General features: G+C 39.5%; 1 protein-coding gene across 3 annotated transcripts; it reads right to left on the minus strand.

Annotated features, from left to right (window-relative positions):
* Positions 1 to 1,130: 1,130 nt before the first annotated feature.
* Positions 1,131 to 16,439, minus strand: atp1a1b (ATPase Na+/K+ transporting subunit alpha 1b). Of its 3 annotated transcripts, none has more exons than XM_026996184.3 (23): positions 16,315 to 16,429; positions 13,675 to 13,756; positions 7,749 to 7,847; positions 7,606 to 7,665; positions 7,129 to 7,332; positions 6,927 to 7,040; positions 6,240 to 6,374; positions 6,005 to 6,122; positions 5,637 to 5,905; positions 5,199 to 5,507; positions 4,826 to 4,960; positions 4,099 to 4,294; positions 3,818 to 3,993; positions 3,593 to 3,729; positions 3,161 to 3,311; positions 2,848 to 3,016; positions 2,613 to 2,767; positions 2,408 to 2,531; positions 2,041 to 2,186; positions 1,824 to 1,954; positions 1,600 to 1,701; positions 1,415 to 1,506; positions 1,131 to 1,329 (listed from the first exon to the last, which is right to left on the minus strand). In XM_026996184.3, exons 3-23 carry the CDS (start codon positions 7,776 to 7,778, stop codon positions 1,301 to 1,303), a joined length of 2,982 nt encoding a protein of 993 aa, XP_026851985.1. In that variant the 5' UTR covers positions 7,779 to 7,847; positions 13,675 to 13,756; positions 16,315 to 16,429; the 3' UTR covers positions 1,131 to 1,300. The 3 variants fall into 3 exon arrangements, with proteins under 3 accessions (XP_026851985.1, XP_081565721.1, XP_026851976.1); XM_081709595.1 differs by lacking the exon at positions 13,675 to 13,756 and adding an exon at positions 15,788 to 15,824 and having other exon boundaries at positions 16,315 to 16,425; XM_026996175.3 differs by lacking the exon at positions 13,675 to 13,756 and having other exon boundaries at positions 16,315 to 16,439.
* Between the last annotated feature and the right edge of the window lie 6,555 nt (positions 16,440 to 22,994).

The following is a 22,994-nucleotide window of genomic DNA, read 5'->3' on the forward strand; positions in this document are numbered from 1 at the left end:
TATATTTCATTCACTTGCATGAAAAGGCAAATAGCTACTGTAAACAGGCTGAAAAATGGGCCATTTATTATGAGCTTGTGATTGAAATGCAAAGTTCTGGCATTGAGCAATTATGATAGAGTTGCATTATTGATACGGAAAGCAGGGGCAGCAGAACCCAGCACCAGTTTTTAGTCCAGTAAAATTCCCACTCTTGCTTGACTTGCTGCATGTCATTGTTCTTGCCAAGTCAATTTTCACAGGAGCACAATGCAAGCATCTCTGAACATGAGCTGAGGCTCCCAACGGCTGCAGGCCTAAGAAATGCATCATGGTGCACTTTGGCACCCACACTGGAGCTAAGTCGGTGAGTCCAGCCAAACCACTTCTAAGGAAAAAAAAAAAAAAAAACCTGAAAAATTAGGAAACACTGCTCATCAAAGGAAAATAAAACAAACAAAATCCAGACTTTCTAATGCTTTAGTCATTAAAATAAGATTGCTAAGTGACTGGTGTGGAGTTGAAAGCTGAGACAATTACATCAATGAGTCCCTCAGGCGAAGAAACAGCCCCACTTTCTTTAGCATTCCTCTTCAATATATCATGCATCCCAGTTCATTCCATCTGCTGTCTCTAGAACATTTCCTGACACACGTCACAATTAAGGGTACCGAACGACAGAACATTTATCAGAAATTATGTCTCCTGCATCAATATATCTTAATATCTGTGTATGTGGATAATACAAAATCATAAACAACCGAAAATCCTCGTCTTCTCGAGTCTGAGTGAATGAGGCGCCACTGTCTGTCCGTAGGAGCCGAGTTGAACAACTTGGTGGCTTTGCATTCAAATGTGGCCCGGATGAATGAATGGAGCCAATGAAAGGAGCACAAGCTGAGTGGCGTCATGGAACATTCGAGCACCTCCACATCATACAAAGAGGTCCCTTGCTGCAAATGAAATCGTTCAGAGTTCCTGGGTGGTATCCATGCCTACTTCTCTTCCTTTTTCTATTTCAACCTGGCAAAGAGCCAGCTCATAAAAGTGTGAGTCTTAAGTGAGAATGCTGAAAAGGGAGTAAAACTAAAATGTATGAATATACATCAACGCACACACATGAGGCAACTAAGTAATTTGGATGAAAGAAATGGGCTCAGACTCAGTTTAATTCATATTAGACAGTTAAAAATCATGTATATGCCATGTTTTGATATATTAGCATTGCAATTTGTAGAGATTAGAAATCGAAAAGCAACAAAGCATTTAGACCACGATACAAAGAAAAACAACAAAACATCGAAAAGACTCAAACGATGTTCTAGTAGTATGTCTCTCGCTCCACCCAACCTAAACAAAAAGGAGTAAAAAAATGAATTTACCATGACTGTTATGTTAGATATTAAAAGTCATACACGCAAATGTTGACACTTACCTCCAGGATTGCGCCTAATAAGGAGCTTCCTAATTTCATCATAGATGAAGATGAGCAAAGAGTATGGGAAGGCACACAACCACCAGGTGGGTCTAGAGGAGGAATGAATAATTCAACATATCAAAAGAATCAATTGTATAGCAAAGCTACAAATTTTTATAATAGCAAGCATTAAATCTGCTTACTTGAGTGGATACATTCTCAGACCCACATCCATCCCTGGGCAGTATGACATGAAACATGCAAGAGCCGTTTCCTCAAATAGTCCGAAAATGAGGATTCTATTTCTGAAGGGGGAAAAAAAAATTTTTTATCTATGGAATACCTGGGAAAATATCCTCTCATATTATAGTTTAAGCCTAGTTGATATGCCAAGACATGGCATCACTGTTGAATCTACATGACTTACTTCATTCCCTGCTGGAAGGCGGAGTTCCTCCTCGTCTTGCAGATGATCAGATCAGCCCATTGCACAACCACAATGCTAGCGAAGAAGGCTGTGTGACAGGTGAACTCCACAGTCTTTCTCTGTTCATATGTCTAAAAATAAGCAAGAAAATTACCAAAATTCCACACAATGCAGAAATTTTTATAATTCCCACTCTAGGTGAAAGAGCTCAACTTACCCACTGTTGCCCATAACTGTCCTCAAGATCATTGACATGCTTGTCATCCCATTTCGTACGGATTCCAAGTAGGATTGTTGGCTTGAAACCATTTTCAGCCAGGATCACAAAATATGTGAAGAAGCCAGCTAGTGCCTGTATCATGCCTAAGGACAATGTGGAACAATAATATAGAGATACATAAACCTTTGCATGTCATTTCTTTTTCACATTTGGTAAAGGAGGACCACTAACGCATGCAAAAACTATGAGATGCTCCTCATAATCAAACACTCAGGGGACCAATTGGAGTTTGGAACCAACTGGAACAGCAATATTCAACAAGTTAAAGAAAAGAGACATCAAACCTCAGTAACAGCATCCATACCTATCTGGCCATATGCAATACTGATGAGCCTTTCATTCACCAATTTGTCTGTATGGGGGTTCCTAGGCTGCCTCTTCATGATATCACTTTCAGCAGATTCATAGGCCAGGGAAATAGCTGGGACCTTAAACAAAAAAGATTTTAGATGGCATCCTAACAAAGTGACTTAACAGAGAGAGGTAGCATTCAGAAGCTTTAGACTGACCATGTCTGTTCCTAGGTCAATACATAGAATGGTGACAGTTCCAAGTGGCAGAGGGATATCGGCGATGATGAAGAACAGAAATGGTGTGATCTCAGGTATATTACTTGTCAAAGTGTAGGCAATGGACTTCTTCAAGTTGTCAAAGATCAGCCGGCCTGAACAGGGAAAAACCTCAGTAGAAAGACAGAATTCTTGACAGGATGTGGCAAATACCATGCCAACACATGCCTTGTACCTTCTTCTATGCCAGTCACAATAGATGCAAAGTTGTCATCAAGAAGAATCATGTCAGCAGCCTGCTTGGAAACATCAGAGCCCGCTATGCCCATAGCAACCCCGATGTCAGCCTTCTTCAGTGCAGGAGAATCATTCACACCATCACCAGTAACAGCCACAATTGCTCCCTGTGGCACAAAAATTAGGTTTGAATAGGATTTACAGTGTTATGTAGCCTATGCAAAAAAGTAGCATGTCCCTAGGTAGATTACCCCATAAGGAAGACCAAGCAAAGAAACAAATATGAGATATGCAGGAGTAAAGTCTATTACCTGACGCTGACACCCCTCAACAATAATCAGTTTCTGCTGTGGTGATGTTCTAGCAAAGACGATCTCTGTGTGGTGTCTCAGGATTTCATCAAGCTGTTCTGAGCTAAGCTCCTTAAGATCACCACCATGGACCACACATGCTTTAGCATCTCTGAAATAAAAGGAGTTAATTTGTTTTAAGTCATTATAAGAGGCGTAATGAGTAATTTATTGTGTTAGCCATGACAACTGGTCTTAGGCATTTCTCTTAATGCTATACATGTATATATATACACATTTTTTTTTTAACTGAGCTCTTTTTTTTATATAAACATGAGCAATGCACTTACAAGTCGGCTATTCAGAAATACTGATGTACATTTATGAATTAGTTTCTGGGAGCATGGCAAACTTGTGTACTGGTGTATAGGATCTTAACAAGTATAGTCATACCTGGGATTAACCTCAGCAACAGGAATATTCAAGCGTGCAGCAATGTCTTCAACAGTCTCATTGCCTTCAGAGATAATTCCAACACCTTTAGCAATGGCCTTAGCTGTGATTGGATGGTCACCAGTGACCATGATAACCTGAGAAAGGATATACTCAAGTTTAATTCAAATTATAGCATTAATATAATGAATTTCAGAAGGCACACCTTGACAGCAGGTGCCATACCTTGATTCCAGCACTCCTGCATTTGCCCACAGCATCTGGTACCGCTGCACGAGGGGGATCAATCATGGACATTAGTCCAACAAAACAGAGGTTCTTAGTGGGAAAATTCACCTCTTCCGTGTCAAAGTTGTAGCCATCTGGGAACTCTTCTGGAGGAAGGTATTGGTGACAAAATCCTGGTGGCAAAATAATCAGTTGTTAGTCATGGAATTACAATAAATAAATGCCAACAATCCCCCCCCCCCCCCCCCACACACACACACACACACACACACACTTACCCAAGACTCTCTCTCCCAGGCCCCCAAGTTCCATATAAGCATTTTGGAAGGCATCTTTCATCTCATCATCCAGAGGCATCTCTTTCCCATGCATCAGAATGTTGTTGCAACGTTCCAGTATTCTTTCTGGTGCTCCTTTCATTACAAGTATATACTTGGCCTTGGATGTAGTATCTGCATTCTTATGCACAGAGACCTAGATTCAAACCAAAAAAAAAGGCGTTTTATACACCAAATTTTATTTTCAATTTAATCTTATTAAATGGAAAGTATATCATCCAGGTAAAGTGCTCATCCTTTGAACTAAATCATGTAAATAAGATTACGCCCTGAATGGCACACCCTTAAGCAGGAGTGCTGAGAATATCAACTCTTCTACATGCCCTCTAAGAAATGTCCCCAAGAACATGTCCTAATCTAAAATGTCCACATTCTTATAAGCAATGAAAGATGATAGCATCCCGGTCTCTTCTGATGGCATGTGATCCCTCATGCAATCAAGCAAATAAATCATTTGCAAGTCAAATGCTCTCAAACAGCATTTTGAGGTGTTTGACCATGCCACATGGTTAAACTGTATGATTCTATTATCATTTTATATAAGGTATAAGAAAGATCATTTTAGAAAATTAGTTATTGCTAAATTAAGAGAAAAGTCAAAATACATTAACATTGCTTAAAAGAAAAAAAATACAGCCGCTTAGAGCATTGTGTTCATCGAACCAACCTGGTATTTGTTAGTTGAATTGAAAGGGATTTCTGCAACTTTTGAGTATTTATCTCTTATGGCCTTCACGGATCCACAACAAAGTTCAATGCACTTCAAGAGGGCAGACTCCGAGGCATCTCCTGCAACATCTCTCTGTGAAAATGATAAGCCTATCAGTGAAGTACTACATACACATTACAGTAAATTTGGTTAATAATTTTCATTGTCATTCAAACAATAATCAAACGAGTTACTACAGCAAGTTTCTGATGGTTTTTGCTATATGCTCCATGCAGCTTACAAAAAGGACAACCACCAGTTTGCTTACTGACAACCAATACTGGTTTAATAAACTAATACACAATACTCTGTCATTGTGCTTTAAAATTACCTTTAGAATAGGAACATCATTCTGGTCTGCTAAGAACACGGCCCTATTGCAAATCCCAGCAACGCGTGCCAGGCTGGTCCAGGTGGCTGACGAGCGGTCAAAGGCAACGCCAGTCTGGTTTTCACTGGTGTCAGCTTCCTGGATCTGATTGTCAAACCACATGTGGGCCACAGTCATGCGGTTCTGGGTCAGGGTTCCAGTCTTGTCTGAGCAAATGGTTGAGGTAGAGCCTAGGGTTTCCACAGCTTCAAGATTCTTCACCAAGCAGTTTTTCTTGGCCATGCGTTTAGCCGTCAGTGTGAGACACACCTGATGAGATAGATAAAAGAGGCCAAAACAGAGGAGTTCAGAGTTAAGCCCAGTATAGAATTCACAGAAGAGGGGCAACTTAAAAAATACTATTTTTCGTCATGTTTACAGAATTTGTGTTTTACTCACAGTAACAGTAGCAAGAAGACCTTCGGGTACATTTGCCACAATGATTCCAATTAGGAAGATAACAGCTTCGAGCCAGCTATAGCCCAGGATAATTGACAGGATAAAGAATGTTATTCCAAGGAAGACTGCCACACCCGTGATGAGGTGGATGAAGTGTTCGATTTCAATGGAGATGGGTGTCCGGCCCACCTCAAGACCAGAGGTGAGAGTGGCAATGCGGCCCATGACAGTGCGGTCCCCGGTGTTGATGACAATACCTCTTGCAGTTCCTGAAGGTAAATCACAATGTATCCAGATTGGACACATTATACAGCTGCCCAAGAGACTTCATGGACTATACCACCATAATTACCAGCAACTTGCAGTACCTTCCACACAGTTGGTAGAGAAAAAAGCAATGTTCCTAGTTTCCAAAGGGTTGTCATTAGAGAATTCTGGAGATCGAGTTTGAGGTTCTGACTCTCCTGTGAGAGAGGAGTTGTCAACCTATGAGGTAAGCACAAGAACATAATTTGTAGAGTCTTGGATGTGAAGGATCTACAGCAGAGTTTAAAGATTTAAATTCCAATCTGAGGGAGTGCAAAATGATCACAAATAACCCACCTTACAGCCATTTGCAGAAATGATACGCAGGTCTGCAGGGATCCTGTCTCCACCCTTCACCTCCACCAGATCACCCACCACTACATCCTCAGCACATATTTGCTTTTTCTCACCTCCACGGATAACCAGAGCTTGCTGGAAGATGTTTTTACCAGAGCAATTCCATTACAAACTACAGCTAATTTGACTAGTTCTATATAATTTGTCACGATTCTTGTCACTCATCATAAAAGGTTATTTTGGAGTAAACAGACATTCTCAGTAAACAGTACCATAAAAAAGTACCCTAAAACTTTTCAAGTAACATTCCTCTCCACAAGCAACATTCCTCTCCACACTCTATAAAGACCTAATAGTTGCAGCCTCTATCAGACCATATATAATATAAGCCTGCATTTAGATAGTGAGTCAAATTTTATATATATATATATATATATATATATATATATATATATATATATATATATATATATATATATATATATATATATATATATATATATTACACAATATTAATGCATTTTGTTTTCTTTCCTACACTAAACAAATGGAGTAAGATTAAAAATTATGCAGATCCATCATCACATCAAGATTCCTATTAAGTAAAAGAATCCCTGATTTAAGCATAGCAAAATGATGTTTAAAAAAGGCTTTACATTCACTCCCCAGTATGAAGGACACCTTTACCTGGGGCACCAAGTTCTTGAAGGAGTCCATGATTCTAGAGCTCTTGGACTCTTGGTAGTATGAGAAGCAACCGGTGATGAAGACGACAACAGATAGCACAACCCCCAAATACAGCTGTATTGGAGGCAGCAAATGGTTATACAAAATTAACATTCTAATAATTAACAAATGAATACTAAAGTTATTAGTGTTTTGCACTCACATTATCACTAGATGGCTCATCTTCTATTGCGGCTTGAATGCCATAAGCAATGAAGCAGAGAACAGCACCAGTCCACAGCAGTAGGGAAAAGCCTCCAAACATCTGCTTACAGAACTTCACCCACTCTGGTGTAACAGGAGGAGGACTGAGGGCATTTGGGCCATCACGAGCAAAGATTTCTTCTGCGCGGGTATGTGTAAGGCCCTGGAATAGGTATATGGACAGATGGATGGGTGGATAAAGTTTAATGGAAAGAGAGAAAATTGGAATGAAGGGGAAGAATTTTCTTTATTCTATATTCCATGCAAGAGAAATGTAAATAAAATAAATACATGAAAATTAGAGCTTTTGTGTTGGAGAACACAATAAAACTAAAACTTAGGTATTGGTATTGTCAAGCACATGGTCAAATGGTAATATTAATTTGAAGTTTTACGCAAGGATATAAATACACACCAATAAAGATCATCAACTTACCCTGCTCAAGTCTGTACCATATTTACGTTGAAGCTCTTCTGTGCTCAGCTTGTGATCATCCTTTACAAAAATAATCAATGGAAACCATCAATTTTCAAATTTGTGTCAAATGTTAAGCCAGTGTAGCAAAACTAAATGCTTACCAAATCCACTTCCTTTTTTAGATCATCCATGTTCTTTTCCTTCTTCTTTTTCTTCACACCTTGCTCCGATGTTGCTGCCAGCTCATAATCACGCCCCTTCTGTGACAGATTATGCACATGATTTAGAGCAAAGTAAGTGTCCAGTGTTCTTTAATGTGGTTACTCTTTACGTGTGGCATTACGTGGCACCAAATTAAAGAAGTTTATGAAATAAGGCTATTGCTACATTCTCAGAAATTAAAATGTATTTGCAGGGGAGCACGTAACAGTGATTAGAAAGGTGGAACACACCCTGGAAAGATGGCAACAAACCACCAGAGTGCTGGGAAAAGATCAGGACTTAGTATCCACAGTTACCTATACTAAGGGTACATCAAACAACACACTGCATCAATGTCAGTTTTCATGGGCTTTCAAGGGTATAGTATAAGGATCACTATGGGCACATCTACCTCTTTTAACATGAGTGGAAATGTTCTGGTAATGCTTTAATGGGATTAGGGACTTGGGACATTTCCTCTTCTGGTCTTCACTGATATTTGAAAAGTTTGTGTGTACGTGACTCAAGTTCAGTTGTGAGCTACTCCTCTGGAAATGCAGTAACAGTCTTTATTTGGTGAAATCTTGGCCTACATATTCCTGTAAGTTTGCCATCCTATGTTGTAAGCTTGATATTTAGTGATCTTAAGTAGGCCAGCCAATGTATACTTCATTAGTAAGAAACTGATACTATGTATTGTCCTTTGTGTATTTGTTTTACAACAAAGAGAGACAAAGGGAACTCTAATATGCTGAGAACAGAAGCAACACAGGGAAAAAGAAAAAAAAAAAAAAATCTGACAGTCACTATTGTTTGCTGCCTTCCTAACTGGATAGCTGCATACCAGTTATATTTTCAATTGAGGACAGAACAGTATAGAGAGGGTATACCTCAGAGAATAGAATCATATGAGAACAGTTACTGCATACATCATGTCAGACACATCAAATCTCGAATCGCAAACCCAGCAGATGCAGTGCCCAGACGTGGATGTTTGTTCTGAGTTTCTTGAAACAAGATCGCATTGTTCTAGCTCATCAAAACATTTGAGTAGGTCATCAGCAAGTGTTGCTGCACCCAGAGCACATGCAAAAGCAGAAGCTGCACAAGCGCAATTGACCTATGCTGAGCAAAATGCAGAAGCTATAAAACAAGTGCATATTCAAGCTCAACTGCATGTCCTTAAGATGAAGAAAATGGTTTCTGCCACATCAACTGAGGCAAAGATTTTAGAAGCCGCTGCTCAGGATGAGGAACTATAGTCCCTCAAAAATTAGCAACTTCCAACCACCTCTGTGGACAAGCAAAGAGTCCTAGAACATGTTGACAGTCAACTGTATTCACGAACAACTGATACAGACTGCAGCAAACACCATATAGTCAGTGTCATGTTACTCAAAAGGAGAATACAGTCACATGGCCAGCTCAACACAAAGGAAGCTCGAAGAAGATCCATGCACATCAGGAGCCTAGTGAGTGATGCCCTCCAAGCAATCACTCTTTACTCAGGAGTCATTCCGTTAGCAACAAACACAGGTCCATCATACCATCATGGACCATTCAGATCATCGATAGCTGCCCATCATGACACAACCACTGTGACAGATGTAGCAAAAATATTTAATGAGATGAGAATGTGTCAGCTACTTTACAGAAATTTCAAGTTTGGTTTGTCACATTTGGTTTATTTGTCACAAATTTGATGAGCCACAAAACTACCACGTATGGAAATCCTCCTTCTTGAAAGTGACCAGAGTCATAGAGGAACTTGATCTCTTCATTAAATTGCTATGGTCACAGTTAGCAGAGCAGGCGATGAGGGTCAGCTGTGTATAAGTTCATAACATCACATCACAGGCCTCATAATTGTTTGGTAGCTCTTGGAAGAAACATATGGAGCTCCCAAGGTGATCGAATATATCCTCTTCATGGAAACTGAAGACTTTCCAAAAATATCTGCCAGAAAGAATGGCAAGCTGAGAGAATTTGGAGACCTCTTACTTGAATTAGAAGTTGCTAAAGAACACTCACCTGGTCTCACCTTCCTGGATATAGTGCATGGAGTTAATCCCATCATATAGAAGCTACCATATACACTACAAGAAAAATGGATGTCCAAGTTCATCCAAGTTCAAAAAATATAACTGTTATATTTCCACCATTCTCTGTCTTTTCTAAATTCATACACAAGAGCAAGCATGAATCAGGAATGATCCCAGCTTCTCCTTTATGTCAGTGGGCATTGGGAAAGTTGACAGGCCTGTGAAGAACAACCACAGAACAGATATCAGTGAGAAAATCAAGATGTCCCACATGAGTCAGCTGCAAGGGAATCTGACATGTTTCCAGTCAAGCTATGTCCCCTCCATAAGAATCCACAACCTCTCAAAGTGTCACACCAAGCCTCCTGAGGAGAGGAAGGCATACCTGAAAGAGAAGAACATTGTGATAAACAAGGCAGGACGCAAGTGCGAGGATTTGTGAGTAATTTTAATAAAGCAAAAGTAAAAAGACATTTAAGCACTTTAACAATGACAATACAAAGCATTGAGGAAACAATAATGATACATTTACAAGCATATTGGCGTGAAGACTCACAGGAGAACATACAAACAATAATCAGCAACCAAAAGACCAAACATTTACAGCACTTGGCTGATGCTTTTATCCAAAGCGATTTACAATTATGACCAATACAATTTGAGCAACTGAGGGTTATGGGCCTAACTCAGGTGCACAACAGTAGCGACTTTGCAAGTTAAAACCCCACCATTGCAATCTTCTGATGAATAGTCAGGTACCTTAACCACTGAGTTACCACTGCCTCATGAAGAGTATATATAGGCAGGGAGATCCTGACAAAAATAGGACAGAGATGTGGAACGATATGAAGGGGGGTGAAGCTATGAGGATGAGGGAAGAGTCAACAGAACAAAACAAATATCAACCAAATACCTAGCTAAGAATTGTACAGTAGGTGAATGGATAGGCTGTTTGGGATCTCCCTAGCTAAGGTGTGCCCATTAGGGCAGATCAAAACTTGTTCAGAGTTGTTTTGACCTCTTTAGTGTTAAAGGAAGCATAGATCCTTATACACTCAAAACATGCTCAGGCATCATGGAAATGGAAGGAAGGAGAGCCAAACATGAGAGAGTCCAATGGTGGTCATATGAAGGTGCCTCTTCCTCCATTGCTGGAATGTGACGATTTCGGACGACCGGTCCAGGATACCCTCTCCAGAGGTGGCACACCACTATTCTCACTCACAGGCCATTGTGCACAAAATCCCATCCACTGATGCTAAGTCACAAATTCTGCTCTTAGAGGTGTGTTGAGAAAGCAGCACAACACGCTGCAGGATGTACCATTCTCCCAACACCTTGACCTCAGCTCTGATGTCAGATGTCTGGTTTGGGATGCACACACAAGCCAACCTCTGATAACACCAACGTGCTGTTTAATGGGAGACCATTACTCAGTCCATGCACAGCATACATGTAAAAGAAAAACCATCTACAAATCAAGCTACTGAGCACCATACAAAACCATAGAGCTCCTTACCACCAATCTCAAAAGTTTTGATTTGATTTGCCAGACCTCCTTGGTGACACAGTGTTCATCAGGAAGGAAGACAATGAAAGGCACCTTCACTAAAAGATTAATGTTTACTCACAATTATGCAAGATGAGATGCATCAAGATGAGTCACATTATTAGGTTGCACCCATGCCCTTTGTAACACACAGGGAGCGACTACTAAACAATCAAGAGCTGGCACTTAATGGCACTACACCCTTAAAGAGAACCTTGACAAGAAAGCAGATATAAAAAGATCACTTTGTTAATTTTATGCAAAAGGTACTTGACAATCAATAAGTGGAGATAGCCTGAAAGAGAGTGCTGATATGCTCCATTGTTCAGAGTATACCATATAAAAGATTCCAGACAAAGTATTCTTTGACTCAAGCGCCAAGTATGAGGGTGTGTCAGTGATGTCCTCTTAAGTGCCCCAGAATTAAACACCACTCTTGTTGGTGTCTTGATGCAATTTCAAAAGGAGGCCATAGTAATATCAGATGATGTGGAACAGATGTTCTACTATTTTATTGTAAGGGAAGACCAACGCAATTATCTTAATTTCCTCTGGTACAGAGAATAATGATCTTGCAGGAAGGTGCACATGTTCCAAAACAGCCCCTCACCAGCTGTGGCAGTTTATGGGCTAAGAAGATTTGCTCAAGTAAGAGAACACACAGTAAAGATGCAAAGAAGTTCATCACCAGGAACTTATGTTGACGATCTAATTTCGCTCCCCATCAAAACAGAGGCCTACAAAATATCCTACAAAAAAGATAGAAGTTGGTAGATGAGTCCAATTTATGGCTTCACAAAATTGCTCCAAACAGTAGTGAGGTAATAGATGTTCCCAACTGATGCGCAAAGGAACTGAAAGTCGTGGACTTGGGGGCTAAACCTCTCCTTCAGTGTAGTCTTGATTTGAGCTGGAGCCTTTTTCTAAGTCTTTAGGAAGGAAAGACTTCACTAATCAAGGTGTTCCCTCTACTCTAAATAGTTTATATGAATTATTGGGATCCCATTACTCTCCAAGGGAAAGCCTTAATTTGAGAGCATATTAAAGAACCATATGACTGGGACAATCATTTTCAGTTTGTCAAAGAAAAGCAATAGAATACATGGAAATACTCCCTTTTGTAGGTAGAGCTTTACATAATCGCCAGACCTCATGTTTTATTGTCTCTGTCCTTAACACAGCACAGAGAACATTACATATTTCTAACGCCTTATCATCAATTGTTCCCTACTGTTCTCTACATAAAAGTTACCAGGGAAATGGGAGAGTACCTCACTGGATTAATCATGGGAAAAGTCATGCTAGCATGGAAAACTGCACACATGATACCATAATTGGAGCTATGTGCTGCAGTTCTTGCTGTGACAATGGCAGAGCTCATTTGCCAAGAAATGGATCTTGAGTTTCAAGATGTAAAGTATTACATATACAGCAAGATCAAGTTAGTATACATCCATAATATTTCAAGAAAGTTTTAATGTTGTATATCTATATAACAGAATTTCAAGAAGAGGAAGTCCTCTACACTCACACAGTAGCACCATGTCTCAATAGTCAACAATCTAGCTGACTTCACATTGAGACCAAATTAGGAAATCTGTTGCAACAAACAAGCTGCTTAATTGGACCCTTTCTGAAGCAATCGGGCCCTTTCTGAAGCAAGTTCATAAACAGTTGTCTTCACCAGTGGCACCAACTAAGTTTGACCTTGTTGAACCAGAGCATGACACCAAGATTCACACAGAAGTGGATTATTTCCCAACTAAAACCACTGGTAAACTTCAGTCCACTTAGCTTTGAATGCTTTTCCTGCTGGATGTGTCTGATATGAGGAAGGAAGCTCATCGTTGTGGCAGGGAGGTCCAAGGTCTTCAGGGTTTTAAAACAAAACCCCAAAAGCCCACAAACACAAGCCAAACTGCAAATCATCCAGAGTATACATGTCCAAAGTAAGAAGTCCAAAAAACTACTATAAGGAGAACAAGTGTCCAAAACAAGTCCATTGTGGTATTTGAATCCTTTCATGCTGAAGGTAGGCAGCCAGGTATTTTTAGTTGACCTTCCATATGAAGAGTGAAATCTGGTTATACTCCCCAAGAAACATCACGTCTCAATTTTGCTTGAGACAGTACCGCCAAGATGTTGCACACCAGGGTTGTCATCTCACTTAAGAAGCACATTGCTCTGCTGGTGTGTGGATAATCATTGCAAAGACGTCTCCAGTGTGATTTGGGAATGAGTCATGTGCCGTCCACTCCAAAGAAAGCCTGAGGAGCAAAAAGATGGCCGACTTACCTGTGGATAGACTTGTTATGGAGCCCTCTTTCACCAGTCAGCCTAGATGTCCTCGGTCCATGAAGTGTTGTCTCACGACGGACTAGAGGGGAAATGGCAGAGAACAAACGTTGGGCAGTGCTATTTACTTGCCTGGGATTGCGAACTGTTCATAGGACCTTGTCCATCTCAAGCTTTAATAATGCCTTATGAAGGTTTTCATCATATGAGGCCCTTCCAAGGTTCTTAGATCAGACTGCGGAACCAACTTCATTAGTGCAGGGAGTTAAACATCAGCATGGACGATCCTGAGATCCAAGCTTTCCTCAGCTCAAAAAGGTGCTCATGGACCTTTAATACACCACACTCATCTCATATGGGAGGCTCTTGAATGATTGGTGTCACGCTTTGAATTTTAGTTGCCATGCTACTGCTCTCTCATGAAGTTCTCACCACCTTGATGGCAGAAGTCATTCACTGGTTCCTGTGTCCACTGATCCAGAGTTGCCCTCCAGTGATGCAAAAAGCATGTAATACTACTCCAGAAGGGGTGTTTGATCCCTATATGAGAAAAGAAATTAGGGACTTGGTGCATTTCCTATGGTTTTAGCGCCCTCTTCTGGTCTTCATTAATATTTGAGAAGCTTGTGTTTACGTGACTTGAGTTCAGATGAGAGTTGCTCATCAGGAAATGCAGTCAGTCTTTTCATCTTGGCCTACATCAGTAGCACAGGGGAGTGGCATGCAGGGCACACACAGCAGAGGGGCCTTGAATTGTGGAGGCCCCGAGGAGCTGATCGTAAATTTAAAAAAATAATAAAAATGTAAAAAGTCCTCCACCCTGCCTCTTGCAGTGAGGCCCCAGAATGTTGTGCTAGACCATTGGCCTACATATGCCCATAGGTTTGCCATCCTGTTATCATCTTGATATTTTATGTTACAATGCCTTTGTGATGTAAAACAACATGTTTGTAAAATCTGTGAAAATGTTTGAAGATTATATTAGCATTTATGATAGTATGTTAATATGGTGGACTATGGCGCTAGTTCTCTCAAATGCTATTGTAAGCCTAGGCTATATGGTGTCATCTCTGAGGTAATAATCCGTTTATGTAATTGTCGTACAAGTTAACTCAGCAATCTTAAGTAGTCCAGCCAATGAGTAAGAAACTGATACTAACAATTAATCTAGCAACATGTGCTAACAGGGAACACATGCAGACACCATGTCAACCTGGTGTCCTGCCAAATGAAACCAGTAATGGCAAGAAGTACCAGAACCCTTTAGACAGAAAAGTCATCTCTCTTTTCATTAATCTCTCTGCCACTCCTCCCAAGAGGACAATGAGGAACATCATTATACATTAATGTCTGACCACTGACTCCTCTCTAGACACCTGGGAGTGTTGCACAGATCCAGATGGGATGGATAAAGCTTTACTCTCATGTTTTATTCAACTCTCTGTTCAGAAAGAGTTTAGCACCATTGTTGCTGCAAGGATAAGGCTTACAGTTTTTTTTTGTTTGTTTGCTTTTTATCACCTTTGTGCTTGACATGAAGGTGTGCCAGAGTAGGATGTGGCTGTCTAGGAAACAGTGGATCACATGAATCCTAAAACTGCCCTAAAACTACACACTGCTGAAGAGGAGTAATGAGAAAAACTCTCATTAAAGAGTAATGAGATAAAAACTTATTTATATTGAAACCACAAGTGACATAGAACACCTATTACATGCAAAGCTTATTAATTATGTGTAATGGGTATTCTATGTGACTTGTGGTTTCAATGCAAATAAGTGCAAATTCAATGCAAATCTTGTTCACTCTGAAGTTGGAAACAACCAAACTAAAGATATACTTGCAGGGATCAGAAACCAAAGTGTGGAAATAGAAAGCTTATTAACCATTCACAACATTCCAGGAGATGTTTCATAATGCTAGAGGAATTGCTTAGACAGTTTCCATTTTCAAGAAACTGTCTTGTTTCCAGTCTAAAAAGTCTCCTGTGAGGTTTGAGAGGGTTTTGAAAGCAGTCACTTTGGAGGGTCTCAGAAGTTTTGGTCAGGATGAATCACTCCACACTAGGTTAATAAGATCAACAATGCATTAAGCCTTTAGATAGGGATCACACACCTCTATTACAGAGTGGTCCAAGAAAACGCCTCAGGGCCTGAAATACAAGCAGTTGGTATGTATTCCAAAGCCAGATGGAAGTTATTTGAGCACTCAAACATCAACTCTTTCATGCTGAGAGACGGTTCTGTTGCCATGGATGATAAAATAATTTCTACAGGCATCCAAACGGATGGACAACTAAGCTTACACATTTATATAGCCTACCCCTATGTAGGCTTTGTCTATCTAGGGATGGATGGAGAGAGAGAGAGAGAGAGAGAGAGAGAGAGAATAAAAACTACATTTTTTTCCATTGTTGTGTTTCAAAACTGCTAAGAAATTATTTTCCCTTGAACAATATCACCCCACCCGGATCTTTGCGGATTATTACGTTATGAACTTTATCACTCCCAATTACAACTGCTTGCAAAAACAGTCGCTCTTCGAATGGCTTGTTATACAAAAATTAATCAAATTCCTTATATTACATGACGAATTTGTGAATGTTTATAGTATAGTTTATAGTATAGAATAGTTTTACTTACTCCGCGTCCCATTATTCTTCGCAAAATTGAACTACTTTCTCACACCAAGCCCGGACGTTCTTCCAAATAACTGCCGCAGCCTAGACGAGCTTCAGGAACAAGCACCGTTAAGGTAGCAGCCGCAACTCTCTAATCTTTTCAAGTGCGCCAATACTTTCAACTTTATATAGAGCACCTCCTCCGATTACGTAGGCTCTTTTTGTCATGGTTACTCTGAAGATGGGCGTGCCATTTCATTTCAAGTGTCTAGCATGCTTCCATCACCTGATGTTCGTAGAAGGTTGGATGACCCTGTTTACACCTGGGTTTACACAATGCATCTCAAAGTATAGGATTACAAGTGGTGAAACAAACGTGCACTGGCTCCTATGAAAAAGCTGTTCTATGGATGAAACAAAGACATATTGAGATCCTTTTAAAACAACAGAGGAAATCGTCTCAAAACGTCTTAGGAATATGCCTTTAATGCCACTATAAAAAGAGTTCAAGCTATACTTTTTATTTATCTACGGATATTTTAATCTATTTAAATGTTTGATAACCTGTGTTTAGGACATATTTAAACAAAACCAGCAAGGGCATTAAATTTGAACTAATGGACCAGTAAAAGAATCTAAATTAACTATGCCTAGATAGTAGTATCCTTTTTTAAAGGGTAAACATAATCTGTAACTAGATTATATGTGCAATGTACAAAAGAATTGTTATAATTGTATCACAATCTGTAAAACAGGTATTTAAAGATGTACCAAATAGAAAATATAGCATCATCTAAAACAATGCAAGAATATCAATGTTTAGATGCCATATCAATGTATATCAAAAGTTCAGCATTTCTGTTGTTCTTCATCTTTTTTCTCATACATGCCAACAAAACATACTGAAATACTTGATTCCTATTTTATTTTCACCCCTTTCCCTTACATGAGCCAAAATTCATGCTTACTATTTATGTGCTAATGCACTTGAATGCACTTTTCTTAGAACGTCCACTCAGACATCTCTGCTCTGTCCAGTCCTTTATCTTCCTGAAACTTCTGCTTAGGAGTCGTGTGAGCTGTGGCATACTGCAGACAGCCTGCAGATAACGACACAGCCTTATTCACACTGGGAGAAGAGGCCTGTCAGAGTGACAACCTGCAAAAAAAGGGCATTTCATCCCCACCTAGAGGAGCAGCTGGAGACATTCAATGCTCTGTCCAAGATTAGCAGGACCTTTTGTTTTCTGACTTGCTTTGATGCAGTGTCAAAGACCATTTAACAGTAGCAAAATGAACTAGAACAGGAATGGGACTATAGGTCACATAGATGTTTGACAGCTGAGGGACTGAACATGTATTTTAAAAACAATAATCCATTCCTACAGTATGACAAGAAATCTAGGAAAATATTTTGCCTTTCTGTACTCAGAGGATAATACAAAATTGGCAAACAAAGGAATTTCATATTTCAGGTTTTCGATGGTATGATGAGTACTAGTTGTCATTTAGGTCAGATGTGGCCAACATCATTGAGAAACATAGCATGAGGAAAAGCGGCTTAAGAAGCCTTGTTTACTTTACTACAATCTAAAACTATATAAAGGTTTTTGAACTGATTGATTGCTTTGATGAATTTATAGTTACAATAGTTAATAAAGTATCATATAGCCTGACATACATCAGTAAATAAACTTTATCAGATGAGTGCTGCTTAAAACATGCCAAACAGCCCTGCTTTACCATTGATCTGCTATACCTTTTTACTCTTACTTTCTCTCTACCACTTTTAATATAAACAGAGGTTATCATTTTTACTAATTACTCTCTAAATCTTTCAGAAAGTAAGGCTGACATGGCAATATGCCATAATAACTATTTTTTGTCTTTTCAAAGGCAAAGGCATTTTTTTGGTTTTTTTAAAAAAGGCCAAACAAAACACCAGAACAAGGCCTGGACTTGTGGCACTTCAGCTGAGGTGGCAGGCTTCCTGAGAGAGCCTGTGTGATTTATTTTTTTTTTACATTTTCCCTGTTGTTTTATCTGTCTTTGGTGACTCTTTCACTTCCATAGCACATTTGCTTACTGTCTCTGTGCATCCACCACATTCATTCTCCCCGAATCACTCCTTCCTTGGCCTGCCTTGCTACTGCGCAACTGTCATTAAGCTGGAAATTCCTCTTTTCATGTTTTCCACCAGTATCACTTCATTTTGAAGTCCCTCTTTTTGTCTGGAGGATAAGCTTCCTTTGTCTCCAGTCTCTCACACCACATCTTACTTGCTCTTCACTGTCAGAAATGTCTCCATTTTTTAATGCAGCTATGTAATAACACACTTCATTTACTTCATTACCTTTTCTTCATTACTCTTATAAATAAAGTGCACTTTTAAGAGTTATTTTAAAAGAGGCTGCTTTATACTCTTACTCTTTCAATTATATTCATCTGTGTTCCTCCCTTACTTTTTAAATAACTTTCATTTTAATGCACATTTTGTGCATTTCATTCAACTTCCCTTGTTGTCACAACCTGGACTGTGGGAGGGTTACTAAGATCCCTGTATGGGATCTGCGAGGGTTACTAAGATCTCTGTATGGGATCTGCGAGGGTTACTAAGATCCCTGTATGGGATCTGCGAGGGTTACTAAGATCCCTGTATGGGATCTGGGAGGGTTACTAAGATCCCTGTATGGGATCTGCGAGGGTTACTAAGATCTCTGTATGGGATCTGGGAGGGTTACTAAGATCTCTGTATGGGATCTGGGAGGGTTACTAAGATCTCTGTATGGGATCTGGGAGGGTTACTAAGATCTCTGTATGGAATCTGGGAGGGTTACTAAGATCTCTGTATGGGATCTGGGAGGGTTACTAAGATCTCTGTATGGGATCTGGGAGGGTTACTAAGATCCCTGTATGGGATCTGCGAGGGTTACTAAGATCTCTGTATGGGATCTGCGAGGGTTACTAAGATCTCTGTATGGGATCTGGGAGGGTTACTAAGATCCCTGTATGGGATCTGCGAGGGTTACTAAGATCCCTGTATGGGATCTGGGAGGGTTACTAAGATCCCTGTATGGGATCTGCGAGGGTTACTAAGATCTCTGTATGGGATCTGGGAGGGTTACTAAGATCCCTGTATGGGATCTGCGAGGGTTACTAAGATCTCTGTATGGGATCTGCGAGGGTTACTAAGATCTCTGTATGGGATCTGGGAGGGTTACTAAGATCCCTGTATGGGATCTGCGAGGGTTACTAAGATCCCTGTATGGGATCTGGGAGGGTTACTAAGATCCCTGTATGGGATCTGCGAGGGTTACTAAGATCTCTGTATGGGATCTGCGAGGGTTACTAAGATCCCTGTATGGGATCTGGGAGGGTTATTAAAATTAATTTCAAGAGAAATTATCTTTAGGACATTGAAATGGGCTTTCAATGTGTTGCATAAATCAGGCTGTGCTTTAATTACACTGGTTAAAAAAGATTTTGTCCCAAGCAAGAAAAATACTTGTTTCCTATGTATCTATTTCTTATCTTTGTGACGGTGACGGCACAGAAGAAGCAAGATGCGAAGTTGAGCTAACATGCTCTTTATTTTCCATCATAATCAAGGTACATGATAAAGTAATCCACTGAGAAGCACTGAGGGAGCTCCATAGTCCTCTTGGCCACTAATACACAGCGTTGTTCTTTGGGGCCTGCGGGTGTATAAATAGGGAGACACATTGATGAGGAGCAGGTGTCTCCAGTCAGTACTCAGGTGATTGGGAACAAGGTAGACAAACGGTCTACCGTGGAAGTGTCCTGCTCGGTGGTAGACCATTCAACAATGACAATCTTTCTTTTTATGCAGATTCAAAATGTTTCCGAATTTCTCCATCATGCAGTTGTTTTGTTTTCTTGTTTGTTTTGTTTTTTGTTGTTGCTGTTATTGTTTAAGTATGCTTGCATTTCTTCTAGGCCTGTAGTAAGGAAATTGGAGCCCCTCTATGTTGGCAGACTACTGCTAGACACTGGGAGTGATGTTCCTGAGATCAAATGGGTGAAAAATCAAACAAAGGACCTTTGTACATATTTTAAGTGTAATAACTTATTTATGTAATATATAACATTAAATAATGTAAAATTTAATTGCTCTATCACAATAGATCAAAAATTTCTAATTCACATAGAAAGATTCAAATTCAGCATACAAAGTTCTATAAGGTCCAGCTAGTTTGGATTGTGGAACAATAAAAGTTAAAATTTAGTTTCCCAGTGTTATTAAATATTATCAGATGAAAAAATTTACTATTTAATTAGAATTTTTACTAGATATGTCCTTTTTTAATAATTAAAATAATAATAATAATTTAAATAACTACTTTTAATTCTACTTGAGTAAATATTATTTTAATGTAACAATATGTTTACTTGAGTAATTTCTGGTTATTCTGCCAACCTCTGTCAGTGACATTATTGATCTCATCAACACCTTATCTGTGCAATAGTGATCATTAGGCTAACTAAGAGCTGTAACGTGTTGCTCAGGTCTGTGACTGTGGGAAATGGGTCTATTCTATATGCCTTGCTATAATTCTTCACCCCACTCTGAATGTAGAAAACAGTTTAACACTGAAACCATTAAATGCAGCCTCAGCAGGATGTGATGCATAATCAACGTCTTTTCAGTACCTTGGAGAAAGAGAGAGTAAACAATAAGGAAAGAGGGGTTCCCTATTATTTAGCCAACCATGGAAAGGTTTCGTTGGCCACTGACATTACTAGGCAGGCCACATTCCTCCTGCACTAAGCTTGTATCGGCACATCATCAGTCTCAGGTCACCAGGACGAGATCCATGATCACACTGAAGAGTTAATAATCGCCAAAAAAAGAAAGACCAAAAGAGAGAGAGAGAGAGAGAGAGAGAGAGAGAGAGAGAGAGAGAGAGAGAGAATATTGCATTTCCCACACTGAGTCTGGCACCCAAAACAAAGGGCTTCTTGTTTCTATATACTCAATGAAGGGGCAGCATGGCATTGAACACACACACATTCACACACACATTCGCACACACACACACAAATAAAAGCAGAAGCACAAAAATGCTGTTTTTTTCCTTTTTCTGTACTATAACAGTGACCAGTGATGATGTTTGTTTAATATTAGCAATTCCAATGGAATCACTTATAATGTTAATCTATATAAATATATACTATTGTTGTGCCATAAATATAAACTCGATTGGTGTCTCTACGGTCCAAAACACTCCCAACAATGTGTGAGACCCTGACGGCAGCTCTTTCCAAGTAGCCCCAATGGGGACTGAACAGACAGGAAGTTCAGTTCCTTTTGGGGGGAAAAAAATGAATGAAACAAAAGCACCAAGATCACAAAAGCAGAATTCATGAAGACAAAGCCTAATGAAAGAGATCCTTCGATTGTCCAAATGAACTTTGCCGTCTCTAAGATGCGCAGCCAGACGACATCACGAATGATAACTGTCGATGACACAAGGGGAGACCTGCTCTTTGAGGAGCCTGTTTCAAAAGAAAACAGCGATTGTACCAGCAGAGGGCGCAAATGCGCTTCACACCAAAGGTAGCTATCTGAATACGAAATTTGAACTTTGCATGACAATGAAGTGTTTTTCTGTCCTGGTCTATCGCTCTCCTCAAGGCCTTTTTAATTAGCTGATGACAAGCATGGAACCCTAAGGCGTGCAGGGCAGGACTATTCCTCAACCAGGTGTAAGAAACACTGGTCGCGCCGACACTTTCTGACCACACAGGGACATTGGTATACATTTAGAATGGAACTCATATTCACATTAGCTTGTGTTTTTGATATAGGGAATCATTGTTGGCTTTGTTCAGTCTTGTTCTTCTCATGTCATAATAGGCACAGCTGCAATAATAGCATAGTCTTGCTTTAAGAACAGAGCGGATCTAAAAGCAGAAATAGCCCATTTTGGACTTTTGATGGGTTATCCTTTCTGTGTTTATTTATTTGTTTTACATTTTTCATGATATCAAAAAAGCATTCTTGATGTGACTGGAAACTGATACAAACCATTTTACTTAGCAGTGCATGGCTACTAAGGCAGTTAAATTTTACCTGTGCCACCGGTGACCAAAGAAAAGTGGAACAGAGAAGATTTTAACCACCCTCCCTGGAACCTGCTTTACTGTTGCCAAGACAACATGCACCTTTAGCCATGGTCCCACCTGATGAGAGTTATGCCATGTCTCTGAGGTTTAATATATTTGTATACCTAGTCATTGCAATGCTATGCATGGACATTTCGGGTAGCAATTTATTTCTTGCTAGCTGTTACAGAGTTAGTTATACCTGCTCACAATAAAGACTAATTAGCTATTATGCTGTTTTTAAATGATACCAGTTGTCAGAGAATATTAGGAGAGTCCTGACACTAGAAGCCTTTAAAATCTGTATTAAAAAAAAAAAAAAATTCTTATTTGACCAGGCTTTCAGCTCAGTTTAAGCACTGTCCTCTTATCTGTTATAAAGCTGTACTTTTAATATTTAATTTTCAGCATTACAATGCAGTTTTATTTTCATTTTTAATTTATTCAGTTCTTAGTTTATTTAAATCTCTATTTGTTCCATTTAAATAAATTGTTTTTAATTGTATCTTTTACATTTCAATCAATAGTACTATTTATGTATAACAACTATTTTATGTAATGCACTTTGAATTGCCA

Source organism: Electrophorus electricus, unplaced genomic scaffold (genome assembly GCF_041902795.1).
Source record: "Electrophorus electricus isolate QZ-2024a unplaced genomic scaffold, ASM4190279v1 Scaffold64, whole genome shotgun sequence".
Classification (NCBI taxonomy): domain Eukaryota; kingdom Metazoa; phylum Chordata; class Actinopteri; order Gymnotiformes; family Gymnotidae; genus Electrophorus; species Electrophorus electricus.

Coding starts and splice junctions, on each gene's coding strand:
- atp1a1b (XM_026996175.3), bottom strand. Junction 4,295..4,825: donor ATTCAACTAACAAATACCAG/GTTGGTTCGATG, acceptor GTTTGAATCTAG/GTCTCTGTGCATAAGAATGC. Junction 2,768..2,847: donor TGTGACTGGCATAGAAGAAG/GTACAAGGCATG, acceptor TTCCCTGTTCAG/GCCGGCTGATCTTTGACAAC.